Source organism: Amia ocellicauda, chromosome 9, assembly GCF_036373705.1.
Source record: "Amia ocellicauda isolate fAmiCal2 chromosome 9, fAmiCal2.hap1, whole genome shotgun sequence".
Taxonomy (NCBI): Eukaryota; Metazoa; Chordata; class Actinopteri; order Amiiformes; family Amiidae; genus Amia; species Amia ocellicauda.
In genome coordinates, this window is record NC_089858.1 from 42,885,952 (window position 1) to 42,903,565 (window position 17,614).

Consider the following 17,614-nt stretch of genomic DNA (forward strand, 5'->3'; position numbering starts at 1 on the left):
CACAGTAGAACTATAAACTTAGAATAACCAAGTAAAACCCTATGAACAATAAATAGTCGATATAAACACACCTAATTAATAATAATAAATAGAAAGCTACAATACCAGCCCCCACCACTAAACGGGATGATCCTTAGAGATAAAATAAGGCTGTTTGTACTAAAAGTATCTATTAAAACATAAGTTTATTAAAAAAATAAACAAGTTAAAAACAATTATCCTTAATATTGCACTACCCCAAATAGCAATAGATAAATCGTCAAGGAGACCGAGGGAGGAACTACGCGGACTGCAACAGCTCAATATAAATATATAAACAACACACAAACAGGTCGGCCGCCCTGCTGTGAATTGGTAAATCTTAACACTCTACAAAAGTAGCAGTGATATAAAACGTGGTTCTATTACCATATCATTCACAAATAAAATCACTCTTTCCTTTCCACAAACTTTACTGAAACGTCGCCCGCTAGTCTCTCGCACAGATTGCAATGCGCTTCCGACCCTCCGTTGCTCTTTACAGCACGGCATATATAAGCCAGAACCAAACAAAGAGGTTAGCCCCTTAATTGCCTACAATTAGTCCTGCACGTGTAAATTAGTGAGCAGGATATCATTCAGGTGTTGCAATTAATCAGTTAAAATCAGTTAAAACTTATAAATTGATTTATAAACAATAAATCAGTTAAAAATACAAACCCCACATAAAACACGTGTTACATGACTTTCTATCAAGATGTCCATATTCACCCTAAAGTGTGGACAAATTTTTGATGCATTTAATGGCCTGCTAGAACTGACTAGAGTCTGGGTTGATGATCTGGAGAGGGAAAAGAGTTAAAGAATAACCAATTATCAATTCTTATTAATTAAACCAACACAATATGCTGGCTGCTACATCGTAATTATTGCTTGTAGATGTTACTGCTTACCAGGTCAATTGCAATGAACTGAAAACAGCGTAATAACTGGGGTTGATCCTGTGGTTAGTATGCAAGTTAAAAACAATTGCAACGAACCTGGCAGTTGAAGTTTGTCTCCAGCTGCAGACTAAAAAAAGGTCTGAAGTCGGAGGTGGAGCTCATGGAGGGGGAACCGGCCTCATCCCCCCCCACTCCATTGAGAAACAACACTTCCTGACAAACAATGTCATGTGACAGGACCTCTGGAGCAGAGTCTCTACAAGGCTGGAGCCCAAGCGGCTCACCTGCTTAACACCGAAAGCCTGCTGGCCCTTTACCTGGCCCAGCTGACTGAGGCCCCGGACCCAGTCACTGCATCACAGGCCCTGCTCCCTATCAGAGAGAGATAGCGGTGGCAGCCGACCTGCTGGTCAATGTGATGCATCACGGCACAAAGGCAACTCGACGCTCCTTGGCAGCTATTGTGGAGGTACGCTGCCAGCTCTGGCTGTCACAGGCCTCCTAGATGCGCCCATATCACCGGGCTTTACTTTTGGCCCCTCCATGGAGGAGATGCTGACACGCACTCCCCAGGAGAGGGAACAGTCCTTGCAGCGAGCCAGGGTCTATCCGGTTACACCCTCGGCCCAGCCTCGCAGGTAGTCTTCAGTAGCTCAATGTCTCTCGACCTTGGCTCCCAGGCAGCAATCCTGCCACCCTGCTGATCTCTGAACCGGCAGGCAGGTGCCCCACACGGTAGCCGGGTGCCAGGCCTTACATCCTGACCGCTGGCGGTCCAGCATGACATGCATCAGGAGGACGGCTGGCAGACTTCCGTCCCACCCCACCTCCTGCATCTCGACCCTGTGATATTCCAGCAGTCTCTGGCCCACCCGTACACATCCCAGCAACTCCAAAATATAACAGCATAGTTTCAGGCCCATCCACCCCCCTTCAGAGGCATGGTGTGGCCGTGAGTGAGGGACCTGTGGCAGTGTGTGGTACTTCACGTCAAGATTGCTGCTCTCCTGGAGAAGCAAGCAATTTGCGAAGCGCCCCACTGGGGCAGCACAGGGCATTCTCATCCCCACACACTAGTGGTTCCCATGGATAGTGGCATTTTTTTGCCCCATCTTGGATTGGAGACCCCTGAACCGCCACCTCAGGGTATTGCACTTCAGCACGCTCAACCTGCGAACCATGTCCCAGGCACATTCTCCAAGTGCATCAACGTTGTCGGCCCCTTGCCTTGCCAGGGCCTCCACATCTCTATACACGTGTGTCTCTCCCTCTTCCGACTGAGAGCTTGCGCTGCTGGGCCTCCTAGCGGTAGTATCACAGACCCTCCCCATCGGCCACCGCTGATTGAGGACGCTGCAGCGGTGGTTCGAGTCTTTACAGATGCATCCTCGCCGCGATTATGCACGCCGAGTCACAGTCACTCCGGCGCACTGGAAGGCGCTCCGTTGGTGGCGGAGCCCTCACAGTTTGACCCTCGGTGTGCCCCTGGGGCCACCGAGCAGTTATGATGACAGATGCCTCCAAGCAGGGTTGGGGAGCAGTCTGCGACAGACGTGGAGTCCAAGGCAGGTGGACGGAGCCAACACGGGCCCTCCATATCAACGTCCTGGAGTTACAAGCAGTACTCTTTGGACTGTCTAATTTCCTGCCAATTCCTGCGGGACAGACATCTGCTGATTCGGACAGACAACACAGCGGTGGTCACCTAGATCAACAGGCAAGGAGGTCTCCGGTCATGCAGACTGTACTGTCTAGCACGCCATCTGCTTCTGTTGGTGCAGCCATGGTTCCACTCCATCAGAGCAGTTCACCTACCAGGCCTAGCCAACACGGCAGTGGACCTCCTCTCTTGGGGAGGACCCCCTTTCTTGGAATGGCACCTCCATCCGTCTGTGGTACAGCAACTGTGGAGCCGGTTCAGCAGGGCGGACGTGGATCTCTTTGCCTCGGCAGAGTCCACAGCTGCCCACTATGGTTCTCCTTCCAAGACCCCTCAGGAACCCTAGGGATTGACGCTCTCCCACATGTGGCCGCGTTGTCTCCTTTACATATTCCCACCGTTCCCCCTTCTCCCGGTGGTCCTGGAGAAGGTCAGGAGAGAACGAGCAACAGTTCTGCTGATTCTGGTTCCCAGACCTGATCACCCTCCTCCACGGAGAGCCTTGGCAGCTCCCAGTGAGAGTGGAGTTGTTGTCCCAGGTGCAGGGCATGCATTGGCACCCCAACCCGGGCTTCCTCCAGCTCTGGGCCTGGCCCCTGAGTGGGAGCGACTGATTGCCTGCGGTCTGTCAGACGCAGTAGTAGCCACTATTCAGTCGGCGAGAGCTCCCTCTACAAGGTCACAGTATTCCTACCACTGGCGGACGTTTAGCACCTGGTGCCAAGCCGGCGGTCAAGACCCAATTCACTGTCCCATTGGAGTCATATTACAGTTTTTACAAGAGCTGTTGGACCAGGGCAAGTCCCCGTCCACGCTCAATGTATATCTGGTGGCCATCTCCACATGTCATGTCCAGATTGATGGTGAGCCCCCTGGGTCTCATTTCCTGGCTGTGCAGTTTTTAAAGGGAGCTCGACGGCTGCAGCCTCCTTGCACCCCTTCACTGCCTGCATGGCGTCTTGATGTAGTGCTGGACACACTTTTCCAAGCCGCATTTGAGCAACTGAACTCAGCTGAGCTGAAGCTGGTGTCATTTAAGACTGCGTTTTTTGCTGGCAATTACCTCTGCAAAATGCGTGAGCGAGTTACATGCCCTGTCCATACACCCATCGTGTTCCTCCCAAAAGTGCTGTCTCTATTCCATGTCAACAGACCTATTGAGTTGATGGATTTTCATCCTCCTCCCTTCTCTTCAGAGCAAGAGAGTTGGCTTCACCTGCTCTGCCCTGTGCGGGCCCTCAGGTGCTATTTGGAACGCACTAAGGACATTTGGCGCTCAGACCAACTGTTTGTGTCTTATGGAGTGTGGACACAGGGCCAGGCACTTTCAAAGCAGCGCCTCTCGCATTGGATTGTGGACACCATTACCATGGCCTACAAGTCTACCAGGACCCCGGTGCCTGATCACCTAGTGGCCCACTCGACTCAAGGCGTTGCCACATCTTGGGCCCTTTTTCAAGGCGCCCCCTCGGCAGACATTTGTGCGGCTGCAGCTTGGGCTTCGCCACTTACATTTGCCCAGTTCTACAGGTTGGACATGATGGGACTGGTCCCTTCCATTGGGAAACCGGTGTTGGCTGCAGTCGAGCCCCAGTTAGCCCACGGGCTCTGGTTCCTGCATTTTTCCTTTCCCAGTCTGCCCCTGTGCATCCTGAGGGAGCTAGTGAACCGTGTCTTCCCTTCCACCAGACTATGCCTTCCAGTCGAGCACCCGTGAAGAGCTGCTCCTGGATTTACTGTCAGCCCTGTCGATGTGTTCCCAGGGTCTGTCATGTGGCCTACAGGCATGTTGCCTTACAAGGCCGCCCTGTATATAGTTCGTTCATTATGCATTGTCGTGGTGGTGCATGCATCTGGCCTGTACTACGCTCTGTATATACAGTGAGGGAAAAAAGTATTTGATCCCCTGCTGATTTTGTACATTTACCCACTGACAAAGAAATTATCAGTCTATAATTTTAATTGTAGGTGTATTTTAACAGTGAGAGACAGAATAACAACAAAAAAATCCAGAAAAACGCATTTCAAAAAAGTTATGAATTGATTTGCATGTTAATGAGGGAAATAAGTATTTTACCCCTTCGACTTAGTACTTGGTGGCAAAGCCCTTGTTGGCAATCACAGAGGTCAGACGTTTCTTGTAGTTGGCCACCAGGTTTGCACACATCTCAGGAGGGATTTTGTCCCACTCCTCTTTGCAGATCCTCTCCAATTCATTAAGGTTTTGAGGCTGACGTTTGGCAACTCGAACCTTCAGCTCCCTCCACAGATTTTATATGGGATTAAGGTCTGGAGACTGGCTAGGCCACTCCAGGACCTTAATGTGCTTCTTCTTGAGCCACTCCTTTGTTGCCTTGGCTGTGTGTTTTGGGTCATTGTCATGCTGGAATACCCATCCACGACCCATTTTCAATGCCCTGGCTGAGGGAAGGAGGTTCTCACCCAAGATTTGACAGTACATGGCCCCGTCCATCATCCCTTTGATGCGGTGCAGTTGTCCTTTCCCCTTAGCAGAAAAACACCCCCAAAGCATAATGTTTCCACCTCCATGTTTGATGTTGGGGATGGTGTTCTTGGGGTCATTCCTCCTCCTCCAAACATGGCGAGTTGAGTTGATGCCAAAGAACTCGATTTTGGTCTCATCTGACCACAACACTTTCACCCAGTTCTCCTCTGAATCATTCAGATGTACAGGCCCGTCTGAAGTTTGCCAATGAACATGTGCTTTCTTGAGCAGGGGGACCTTGCGGGCGCTGCAGGATTTCTGTCCTTCACGGCGTAGTGTGTTACCAATTGTTTTCCTGGTGACTATGGTCCCAGCTGCCTTGAGATCATTAACAAGATCCTCCCGTGTAGTTCTGGGCTGATTCCTCACCGTTCTCATGATCATTGAAACTCCACGAGGTGAGATTTTGCATGGAGCCCCAGACCAAGGGAGACTGACAGTTATTTTGTGTTTCTTCCATTTGCGAATAATCGCACCAACTGTTGTCACCTTCTCACCAAGCTGCTTGGCGATGGTCTTGTAGCCCATTCCAGCCTTGTGTAGGTCTACAATCTTGTCCCTGACATCCTTGGACAGCTCTTTGGTCTTGGCCATGGTGGAGAGTTTGGAATCTGAATGATTGATTGCTTCTGTGGACATGTGTCTTTTATACAGGTAACGAGCTGAGATTAGGAACACTCCCTTTAAGAGAGTGCTTCTAATCTCAGCTCGTTACCTGTATAAAAGACACCTGGGAGCCAGAAATCTTGCTGATTGATAGGGGATCAAATACTTATTTCCCTCATTAACATGCAAATCAATTTATAACTTTTTTGAAATGCGTTTTTCTGGATTTTTTTGTTGTTATTCTGTCTCTCACTGTTAAAATACACCTACCATTAAAATTATAGACTGATCATTTCTTTGTCAGTGGGCAAACGTACAAAATCAGCAGGGGATCAAATACTTTTTTCCCCTCACTGTATAAATGTGTTAAACAGCAGGACTGTGGCTCCGTCTGACCTGTGCAGCACAGAGCTCACTGCCGCTGTTTCCAGCTGATGGCACTCGAGTTTCGCTGCCTTGCTGTGTATATAGTTCTTGGTCAGCAGGTCTGTGGCCCACTCTGGCTGTGTATGCCATGGAGCAAGGGTACCGCTGCTGTTGTCCTCCAGCGGAGGGCGCTTGAGTTCTCCAGTGCCCTGCTGTAGTACATTGTTCATTTATTCACACGGTAAGAGCTGTGGTTGCCCTGTGCTAGCTGTGCTATTCGGCAGGTGTCAACTGCTCCTGTGTTTCCAAGTGTGGTGCAAGAGCCGGCTCCTGCACCCCGTGAGGTATATAGTCTATTTGTCACGACACAGTCAGGCTGGTGTGGCCTTGCTTCTAGCTGTGCTAGTGGGGCAAGTGGCCACAGCTATTACGTCCCACGTGTGGCACATGTGCAGGCTCCTGCGCCCTGTGGTGTATAAAGTTTGTTTGTACGAAATCTAATTGTCAGCACAATAGAGCTCTTCCAATCTGTACTATTCAGTTGATTTGGATGCTCCTGTGCTGTGCGCAGGCGGCATGAATGTTCCTGCTGCCACACGATATATATTGTTGTTCATTTGTACAACATTGTAGAGCTGGTGTGGCCTCGCCCCTAGCTGGTGTAGTGTAAGGTACATATATCAATAGTTGGACGCATTCCATTCCATTCCATTTATAATTCCAAAGATATAAATTCTCAAATTTATTAAAAACAAAGATAAAATGTAGCTCTACACTAGTTATACAAAGAGGGAAAAACTAATTAAAATTCACTCAAGATCAACAAATCAAAGACAAATCACTTCCGTGACCAAATCAAAACACATGGAATCGCATATGATAACACAAATTGTTAAACAAAATTATAAACACATTGATTACAATACCGGTTAGTAAGACGAAGGTGAGTCTCTCATTAGTATTATTAGTCAGACATCAAATAACTATGCAGGTTAGTATTTATGTCAAATAACTTCTCGTTATATATATCAGTCTCATTTATGTTTGGGTGCAGAGAAAGATTCTATCATTTCTTGTTACCACAATTTCCCTTAACTGATTATTATTCAATGATTAAGGATAGGCAGGGCCACCTATAATCTAGTGTCTATTAACGTGTGTCAATTTCAGACTAAACGGTTAAACAGGAATGAGAAGATATTTCTCGGTGTTGATAGATTTTATTTCTAAAATTGTCAAACAAAACAGTTTAATGCAGTACTCATTTATATTTAAGAAAATATTAAATGATATTACACATTCTAAAGTTAATGACTCACAGAATAACATTTCTAATTGATTTCTCAAATGTCTTGAATGATAAACTCTAAACTGTTAAACTTATCTGAACTTCGTCGCAGAGAGGCCTCTCTGCCTTCGGGATCAGATAAACGCACATGGCACGAGGTTCCATGGGGTGGGACGAGGTCCGTGTGGTTTGGAACAAAGGCAGTCTGGTTCGGCTTTGTCCAATAACTTCCTGAGTCGATGCTCCTGGAAGTTGGGGTGTCTTTTCCATACAGATTTTCCACTGGTTTGAAGGCTCCACGGTTGTGCACAGGATATCTTCTTTTGCAAGCAGGGTTTTCCACCATAGTTACAAAGTCTTTGAGGAAAGCAGGGCCCTGTTCGTTTCCGAGGGTCAAGTTTCTTAAGACTCAATAGCTATTTAAATGACTGAACACTTCTGTATTACAGTCAATTGTCCAGCTGTATGAACTCCACATCAGGTGGGCACAGGCGGGCAGGCACAGGTTCTATAGTTCTTTACTTAACAAATTTCTTTAAAGAATTCTTCGTACAGCTCAATCTCCTTCTCCCAGTTAACTCTTCTGTTGCCGGCAAAGTTTCTGGTTCCGGTTCTGGCAACAGAGCTACAAGTTGACTTGTGATAGCGAGTTACCGGTTCAGGTGAGAGAGAGAGAGAGAAGGTGCTGTGCATTACCTTTTTATGCCCTTTTAATCAATCAATCAATCAATCAATTTTTATTTGTATAGCACCCTTCGCAGGGTAGCCACAGAGCGCTTTACAGACTGGTAAACATACAACAAACGTACAGCAAAATAAAATACATAAAAACAATAAAATAGAATATAGACCTGTAAACATTTTACATGATCTAGAATAAAGTGAGTGAACATTTAAGTAAATAAACCATTTAGGCACAGAGGAGAGAAAAACAAAAAACTCCTATGGATGGCATGTAGGAGAAAATGAATCTCTGGGGGTCCACAGCTTAGGGCCTAGGCCTAATGGTTGCCTCCTCTCCAGGCAGTATAGTTATTACAGCAGCAAGGAGATCAGAAAGTTCTTTATCGGTGCTGCTGGCTGTGGTCTTCCCTCTGGAGGAGGCCTCTCGCTGGCCATCGGGGGTGGGGGGGTTGGACCATCAACAGGCTTTGGGTTGCGATGGCTCGTCAGACCTTGGGGTGGATGCCCCGTTGACCCTCTGTGGTGAGGTGCCTCTGGGGTGGGTTGTGCCTCATCAGACTTCCATGGTGGGGGACGAGGTGCCTCGTTGGACCCTCAGAGGGGGCTGTTGCTGGAAGACAAGAAGGCAGTCGTGCTTAGATACTGGTCATGCAGTGCAGGACATTTCCAAAGACAGTTGTGCAATTGCATGTCCATGGCACACCGGCGGCACTATGGGCTAGAAAAACAGACTAAACAGATGAGTCTTCAGCCGTGATTTAAAGGCTAAGACAGAGGGGGCATCTCTTACATTGGCTGGAAGATCGTTCCACAGCTTCGGGGCCCTATAACTGAATGCTCTACCACCTGCGGTTTTCTTGTGTATTTTAGGGAGCGCTAAGTAACCGGCTTCCTGTGATCTCAATGGCCGACCTGGAGTGTATTCGATAAGGATATCTTTTAGGTAGGGAGGTGCCAGTCCCTTACGTGCTTTAAATGTTAATACGAGCACTTTAAAGTCTATCCTGTAGTGCACGGGCAGCCAGTGAAGAGAAGCCAATACTGGAGTGATGTGTTCATGTTTTTTTGTTTTTGTTAGGATTCTTGCAGCAGCATTTTGGACTAACTGAAGTGCTGAAATAGCTCTGTTTGTGTTGCCTGACAGAATGGCATTACAGTAATCCAATCTAGATGTAACAAATGCGTGTTTCAATTTCTCAGTGTCCTGTAACGAGAGGAATTGTTTTAGATCATAGGCGAATGGTTCTTGAATGCGAGGTTGGATTTGTGCCAGCCCCCCAGTCCCCTATTGGAGGAGGCTTGATTTATGCCTGATGTCAATCCATGCCGTCTTTTGGAAATGCCGGTTGGCCTGGGTTCATAGCGCTGTTTCAGGATTTCGGCTCTCACCTGCTTCAAAGGGTTTTATTACCTCCACGCCATATTCCCCAGACATTTTCACATCAGGGATTCCAACCCATTTGGTGAGCCGACTCCCAAAAATGTCACTTTGACGTAGAACAGTTCATGGGCCGATGAACTTAGGAATTCTGGTAACTTTGGGGGAGAAGTCTTCTTTAGATCAGAGCTCCAGCTCAGGGCTAAAATGCTCTTATCACAATACACCCCCCCCCTTAACGCTACACTGGGACTTGTGGAGCACGCGGCCAATGCTCCCATGTTATGCGAAGAGTGCTTGAACGGTTTCCTGCACACCGCAGTGTTATGGTTTGTTGGTCATGGTATAGCCTGCTGTTGTCCTGCATTAGCTGCGCTAATAGGTAACAACTGCTCCCGTGTCACGTGGTGGTGTATGATTTGCTTCCTGCACCCCAAGATGTGTTATGACAGCACAGTGGAGCTGGGTGCTCTGTACCGTTCAGTGAAAGTTACGGCTGCTGCGCTGTGTATACTGTTATGTCCAGCTGTAGCTACTCAGTGAACTAGCCAGCTGTGTTATTCAGTAGGTCTGTGGTCCCGCTCCTGCAGGATCAGGGGTTCACTGCCACGTTAATACGCGGAAGGCGCACAAGTTGCTTGATTGCTCGTGCCACATTTTGTGCAAGTAGATACACGGCCTCGCTCCTAGATGCTCTAGTAGAGCAGCTGGCCTTGCTATTGTAAGTGGAGGGCGTAAGAGTTGACCTCTGTAGCCCCGCTTTTTATATGCTGATTGCAGACAGTCCTCGGTAGAGCATGACTACGGTCCTCGCTCCTGGACAGCCCAGTTTAGCCCCAAGGGGCCTCTGTGTCTCCTGTCTGGAGTTGTGTTGCCAAGGCGCCTAGCGGTACACCTTGGGGCAGGCTCCCTTATCAGCTCACTGCCTCCTGCCTTGCGACAGCTTGGTTATACAGTAACTCCTCCCCCTTGGGCAGTGCTTTCGACTTGAAAGATAATGATAGGTTGCGTATGCAACCCCAGTTATCTGAAAAAGGAAGCACTGCCCAAGGGTTCCAAGGTCACACGGGAGTCCTAGCTCCCGGCAAAAGAGGACGAACCTGCGCTGATGTCAAGTTTTATAGAACAGGAAGTGGAAGGGACCTGTTCTGAGTGATGCGCGCAGGGGCCAATGGCAGCTTTGATAGAGTGATGTTTCAATCGGGTTCCTACGGAAGTGCGCAGAAACCCCTCCCCCTTGGGCAGTGCTTTCTTTTACAGATAACCGGGGTTGCATACGCAACCTATCATTTTCTGTTAGCGGGTGGGTCATAGTTTTGATTTAATCCAGCCCTTAGTCTTACACCTGCTATGGACTTACTATGGATAGTACCATACTAAGTGGAACAAAACTGAAAAATCTATAAATGTATTGACAACTTTTGTAACTGAACTCTTCATAACCACACATTTACATTTTTGTTTTTGACATTGACAACATATTTGTAATGAGTTACAAACAGTGGCAAATGCTCTGATGTAGCCTACATTTAGCCTAAAATTAACACCGCAGCTAACAACTGCAAAGTTGAATGGTTGCAATTGAAAGCTGTACATTAATTATTACCCATCTGGAATTTTAATACAAAATTATATGAATAATATATCTGTCATATAGTCATATATAATAATGGCTGTATATAGCCTATTGCCGACTTGTACCAATAGTATTAGTATAATGTGCCCGGTGTAGGGCTGTAGTTATGTGCTGAGAGCAGCAGCTCAGGACCACAGTTCTGTACAGGGGCATGTGCATTAAATGTTCAAATTATATGATATGTTTGAGGTGGCGATGATCTCAAGATAGTAATGTACTAGCTAGTAGGCAGCTCCATACTAACTATGCAAATTTTATGCAATTGACCCATCAAGTCTTGTCCAAACTGAAATGAAACCATTCACTCCCAAACAGAACAAAAGCATACAACACATAGTGATCTGTATACAATTGTTTATGTCTTTGCATTATTAAAATAACTCCCCAAAGAAAAATATCAGCAAAAACATGGCATATGTGAAAACACCCAATTAAAATATCTATATGGGTATAGCTGCAGACGCAGTGATACACAGAGGAGTAACTTTCTATAATTTTTATGTGGCCAATCACCAGAAGATTTGTGTCAGTAGTTTTTTTTTTTATATTACAATATATTACTGTGCATTAGCCAATTTTTTTTTTTTTTTCCCATTTGTGAATGTGGGATTGCTTACTTGGAATCTCCCCTGCAGGATCTCCTCTGTTGGCGGAAAGTAAAAAAAGAATAAGGCCATCTTCACAGTTTTTTCCACATCCGTGGACACGGTAACACTTCATGTTGTTTATGGAAACTATATTTACTAGTAGCAAGATCATCTAACACTGGGTTTACTTGCTAATAGTTGTCATGGGGAAGACAAATCTAGGTGATTCCGTAGTTTTACCACTATCCAGGAAGCTATATGTTCGGATGAATCTGGATTAACTGAAACAACATACACGTCGGAGTTTCAAATTCACCATTATTATGTACGTTTTGAAATTTATTTTTTTCAAAGAGGGATATGTATTTTACTTACATACTATGACAACGTATAAGGATGGGAGTGAATGGCGGGAGTTCTAGGAAAAAACAAAAAATTCCATCTCTGCTCCAAAATGAATGGCATTATCAAATCCCAGGTCTGGGTTTCCCGCAGAAAATTGTATAGGCAAGGAGGTCTTATACTGAATTGACACTCCAGCATAGAGAGCATAAGAAAAGAGGTGAAAATGGAATTGAGGGATGACAGAGTACATGCAGGATGCTGCTGGGGATGAAGGGACTGTGAGTAGAATGCCCAGTTTGTAAGAATGGAGAGGCTGATGAAGACATGTTAGGCTGGACATACCTGCGGTATTAGCTGGATATAGTGCAGGAAGTAGTGAATGCTGGAAAAGTGTGTTGTTGCTGGATACTTATACTTGGTAAAGCTGAAGTAAGACATGAGATTGGGGTTGTCCTGAACTTCTGCTTAAAACTACATTTTATGGAACCTTGGATTCTTCACAAAATAGTGCAGTTTGCCAATGCTGGCAGTATTTTTCTATCTGTTTGTATTATTGTATTAAAAGCCTCAAGAGAGTGTAGAGCAGGGGTAGTAGGCAGCTCAGGCAGGGTGTTAAGGTCTGTTCGGAGGGTGATGGGCTTTTCTGTTGGCTGAACATGTCACAGGAATCTACAGCTGATTCTCAGTCTTCCAGGAGGGGATAATGCCAGAGGATTTTTTCTGGTGACTCTGCTGGTCGAGATCGCAGCTGTGCCAGGGATTAAGGTAAAGTATCTTCCATCCACTCACCACTCAGTAACTTCCTATGTAGCAAAATGCAATTACTATTTTTGATTAAAAGAAATATAACTAAAAGTAATAAATAACAGAATCATTAAAAATATTAGTGGCCAGCTGTAGATGGAGCAACAGCACCAAACCACATAATGTAATACTATCATAATTATTGCAGCCTGTTTTAAAGCTGAATTCTGCTGGGTTCAAAATGCTGGAGTCCAACCAGATTGAAACAAGCTCAAACCAACACAGCAATATCTTTGCCTTGTAGATTAAAGTGCAAAACTACAGTTCAAAGCATAATGCAATTTCCAAATTCAAATTTACACATATGTATAGGAAATACAGTAAACAATACAATGTAGTCATATTTATTTGTTATTGCACGCGTTATGCTGCCATTTCTTATATGCATCATGTAAAATGTTCTTGTTCAAAGGTGGTTTAACCTTGTCGTGTTGTGGTCGCAAAAATGCACCCCTATTCTGATTTGGTTGCATCAGCTGATGCACTGCATCAACACACAAGGACTTGACGCTGAATTTGCTGGCAATCATATACCGGCTACATTCACACAGACACGTTGACGGCAAATTGCGACAATTTTACTAGGACCCTTGCCGGAAAACCCATTCACACAGACCTTGCCGGCAACAATATGCCGGCAAATTGCTGGCTAATTGCCGGCAATTGTTTCAGTGTGAATGGGGTTTTATTTATAAAACTGTGCAACATTATACTGTTTAACATTTGCAATATTGTGATTTGAATAAACCAATCAATATAATCCAGTTCACAGAACTATTTTCTGCCATAAATTAATGAATGCAATGTTTCTGAGGTTTCATATATTAAGGATTGATTAGCAGCCAATATGCTAGGACAATGGAAGGGTATCTGTTTTGTGAGTAATGCAGTCTGCTTGTATTTAGGGATTGTATTGTCTGTAAAGCACACATTTCCCAGGTCACATGATCTTGATAAAATTCCACTTGCCTTTTCTTTCTACAATAATAGCCCACTTCTGTGTGACTGTGGGAAATGTGAGCATGATTTAGCAGTCAATAAACTGTGGTGCTATGTTAATGTGTTATAGGCTATCCAAGCTGTTCTTAATGGAGTGATGCAGCGAGACTCCCATACAGTGCAGGCAGCACTGGAGGAAATTTCTGAGTCCCTCCACAAAATGATGGAGGCTCTCAAGCTAATGCATGGTAAATGTTAAGTTGTTAATGTTAATTACAAATGGTCATCATAACCAAATGGACCATCTGTTACAACTGATAACATAATAAAATACCGATAACGTAATAACTCTACAATAACGTAATAGTTTGCAGTTCATAATGTAATAATATTGATAACATAATAACTTATTACGTTATCTGTAAATGTATTATGTTATCGGTAGGGACATTTTGTTACGTTATCCGCATGATACAACTTGTTCTTAAATAATTATAATTTATATCAAAAATGAGCACCCAATTGCCATCCATTTACATGGTTGGTCATTACTTAAATATAATTATATGTTACCTGTTGTAATTCTTCAGTATTGTTTGTCTTTGATAAATTATCAATCTGTGTAAATCTAAATTTAAATCGGTCTTAACAATTATGATGATACTGGCAGGAAGGAAACTTCCATGATTGTGTTCATCTTGTAAAATCCATAATTTTAAACACTTTTGATGTTAGCACAGACTATGATAGACCAGTGGTAGGAGGTTTGGTCCTGGTCAACTATTTGTTGTGCCTCCCATGATTGTGTGGTTGTCTATATCACATTAATTCCCCTATACATTGGTATTGTAAGGTGATACAACATGCAATAAGAATTAGTGATTAATTGCAACAAATAATATGGTCGTTTTGCTTAGAGATGAGTCCTATATAATGATAGGTTGCGTATGCAACCCCGGTTATCTGAAAAAGGAAGCACTGCCCAAGGGGGAGGGGTTTCTGCGCACTTCCGTAGGAACCCGATCTAAACATCACTCTATCAAAGCTGCCATTGGCCCCTGCGCTCATCACTCAGAACAGGTCCCTTCCCACTTCCTGATCCAATAGGAGTGGGGCCACAGACCCAGTGAGAAAAATACAATATAATACATAGCCGAGCTGAACAATACAATTTAAACATATCGCGGGACAGCAAGACCTTCATTCTGTCGATGCGCAGCACAAGAGCATCCAACTCGACTAAACAGTACAGGGTGGAAGAGCTCCATTGTGCTGACAATTTAGATTTCGTACAAACGAACTATATACACCACGGGGCGCAGGAACGAACTCATGTGCCACCCATGGAACACAGGAGCAGTTGACGTCTGCTGGTTAGACCGGCTAATGCAGGGCAACATTAGCTCTACTGTGTTAACAAAGGAACTATATACACAGTGGAACACGAGAGCCTGCTCATGTATTTACTGCTGAGGGCAGCAGCAGTGGACTCTTGCTCTATGACACACAGCCAGAGTGAGCCACAGACCTGCTGACCTATGAACTATGAACACAGCGAGGCAGCGAAACTCAAGCGCCATCAGCTGGGAACAGCGGCAGTGAACTCCATTCTACAATTTTAGAATGGAGCCACAGTCCTGCTGTTTAACACATAATACATATATACACATATATACATCACGGGGTGCAGGAGCTGGCTCATGCGCCACATGTGGAACACAGGAGCAGTTGACACCTGTTACAGCTAACGCAGGGCAACTACAGCTCTTACCGTGTGAATAAATGAACTATGTGCACAGCGGGGAACTGGAGAACTCAAGTGCCCTCCGCTGGAGGACAACAGCAGCGGTCCCCTGCTCCATGGCATAAACCAGCCAGAGTGGGCCACAGACCTGCTGACCAATATACAGAGTGTGGTAGAGGCCAACGCATGCACCACCGCAACACAATTATAATGAACGAACTATATACAGTGCGGCCTCATAAGGCAACATGCCTGTAGGCCACATGACAAGCCCTGGGAACACATCGACAGGGCTGTCCGTACATCCAGGAGCAGCTTGCATGGGTGCTTCACAGGAAGGCATAGTCCGGTGGAAGGGAAAGACACGGTTCACTAGCTCCCTCAGGAAGCACTTACAGGGGCAGACTGGGAGAGGACAAGGCAGGAGCCAGAGCCCGTAGGCTACTGGGGCTCGACTGCAGCCAAAACCGGGTTCCCAATGGAAGGGACCGGTCCCGTCACATCCAACCTGTAGAACCGGGCAAATGTAAGTGGCAAGGCCCAAGCTGCAGCCGCACAAATGTCTGCCAAGGGGGCACCTTGAAAAAAGGCCCACGCTGAGGCAACGCCTCGAGTCGAGTGGGCCACCAGGTGATCAGGCACCGGGGTCCCAGTAGACTCATAGGCCATGGTAATGGTGTCCACAATCCAATGTGAGAGGCGCTGCTTTGAAAGCACCTGACCCTGTGTCCGCGCTCCATAAAACACAAACAGTTGGTCTGCGCGCCGAATGTCCTTAGTGCGTTCCAAATAGCACCTGAAGGCCCGCACAGGGCAGAGCAGGTGAAGCCGACTCTCTTGCTCTGAAGCGAAGGGAGGAGGATGAAAAGCCATCAACTCAATAGGCCTGTTGACATGAAATGGAGACAGCACTTTCAGGAGGAATGCAGGGTTAGGCCGTAGCGTAACCCTGGAGCTATCTCCCATAAAACGGACACACGATGGGTGTACGGACAGGGTGTGTAACTCGCTCACGCGTTTTGCAGAGGTGATTGCCAGCAAAAAAACAGTCTTAAGTGACACCAGCTTCAGCTCAGCTGAGTTCAGTGGCTCAAATGGGGCTTGGGAAAGTGCGTCCAGCACTACATCAAGGTGCCATGCGGGCAGTGAAAGGGTTCGAGGAGGCCGTAGCCGTCGAGCTCCCTTTAGAAACTGCACAGCCAGAAAATGAGACCCAGGAGGCTCGCCATGAATCCGAACATGACATGTGGAGATGGCTGCCAGATACACTTTGAGCATGGACGGGGACCTGCCCTGGTACAACAGCTCTTGTAGAAATTGCAATATGACCCCGATGGGGCAATTAATTGGGTCTTGACCGCCTTCTTGGCACCAGGTGCTAAACATCCGCCAGTGGTAGGAATACTGCGACCTCGTAGAGGGAGCTCACGCCGACTGAATAGTGGCAACTACCGCGTCCGACAGACCCCAGGCAATCGATCGCTCCCACTCAGGGGCCAGGCCCAGAGCTGGAGGAGGATCGGATTGGGGTGCCAAAGCGTGCCCTGCACCTGGGACAGCAAGTCCGCTCTCACTGGGAGCTGCCAAGGCTCTCTGTGGAGGAGGGCGATCAGGTCCGCGAACCAGAATCTGCGAGGCCACTGTGGGGCTATCAGCAGAACTGTCACTCGTTCTCTCCTGACCTTCTCCAGGACCACCGGGAGAAGGGGGAACGGTGGGAATGCGTGAAAGAGACAGCGCGGCCACGTGTGGGCTAGCACGTCTATCCCTAGGGTTCCTGAGCGGTCTTGGACGGAGAACCATAGTGGGCAGTGTGTGCCGAGGCAAAGAGATCCACGTCCGCCCAGACGAACCGGCTCCACAGTTGTTGTACCACAAGCGGGTGGAGGCGCCATTCCGAGACCGGGGGGCCTCCCCGAGAGAGGAGGTCCGCCGCCGTGTTGGACAGGCCTGGGAGGTGAACTGCTCTGACGGAGCGGAACCATGGCTGCGCCCACAGAAGCAGACGGCGTGCTAGACAGGACAGTCTGCGTGACCGGAGACCTCCTTGCCTGTTGATATAGGCAACCACCGCTGTGTTGTCCGTCCGGACCAGCACATCTCTTTCCCGCAGGACTGGCAGGAAATGAGTCCAAGGAGTACTGCTTG

At 46.7% G+C, this 17,614-nt stretch overlaps 1 protein-coding gene across 1 annotated transcript in view; it reads left to right on the forward strand.

Annotated features, from left to right (window-relative positions):
• ido1 (indoleamine 2,3-dioxygenase 1) overlaps positions 1–17,614 on the forward strand; it is an 88,519-nt gene that overhangs the window by 30,313 nt on the left and 40,592 nt on the right. The window contains exons 6-7 of the mRNA XM_066714552.1: positions 12,645–12,744; positions 13,853–13,970. Of these exons, the coding sequence (XP_066570649.1) occupies positions 12,645–12,744; positions 13,853–13,970 (218 nt within the window). The remainder of the gene's footprint in view (positions 1–12,644; positions 12,745–13,852; positions 13,971–17,614) is intronic.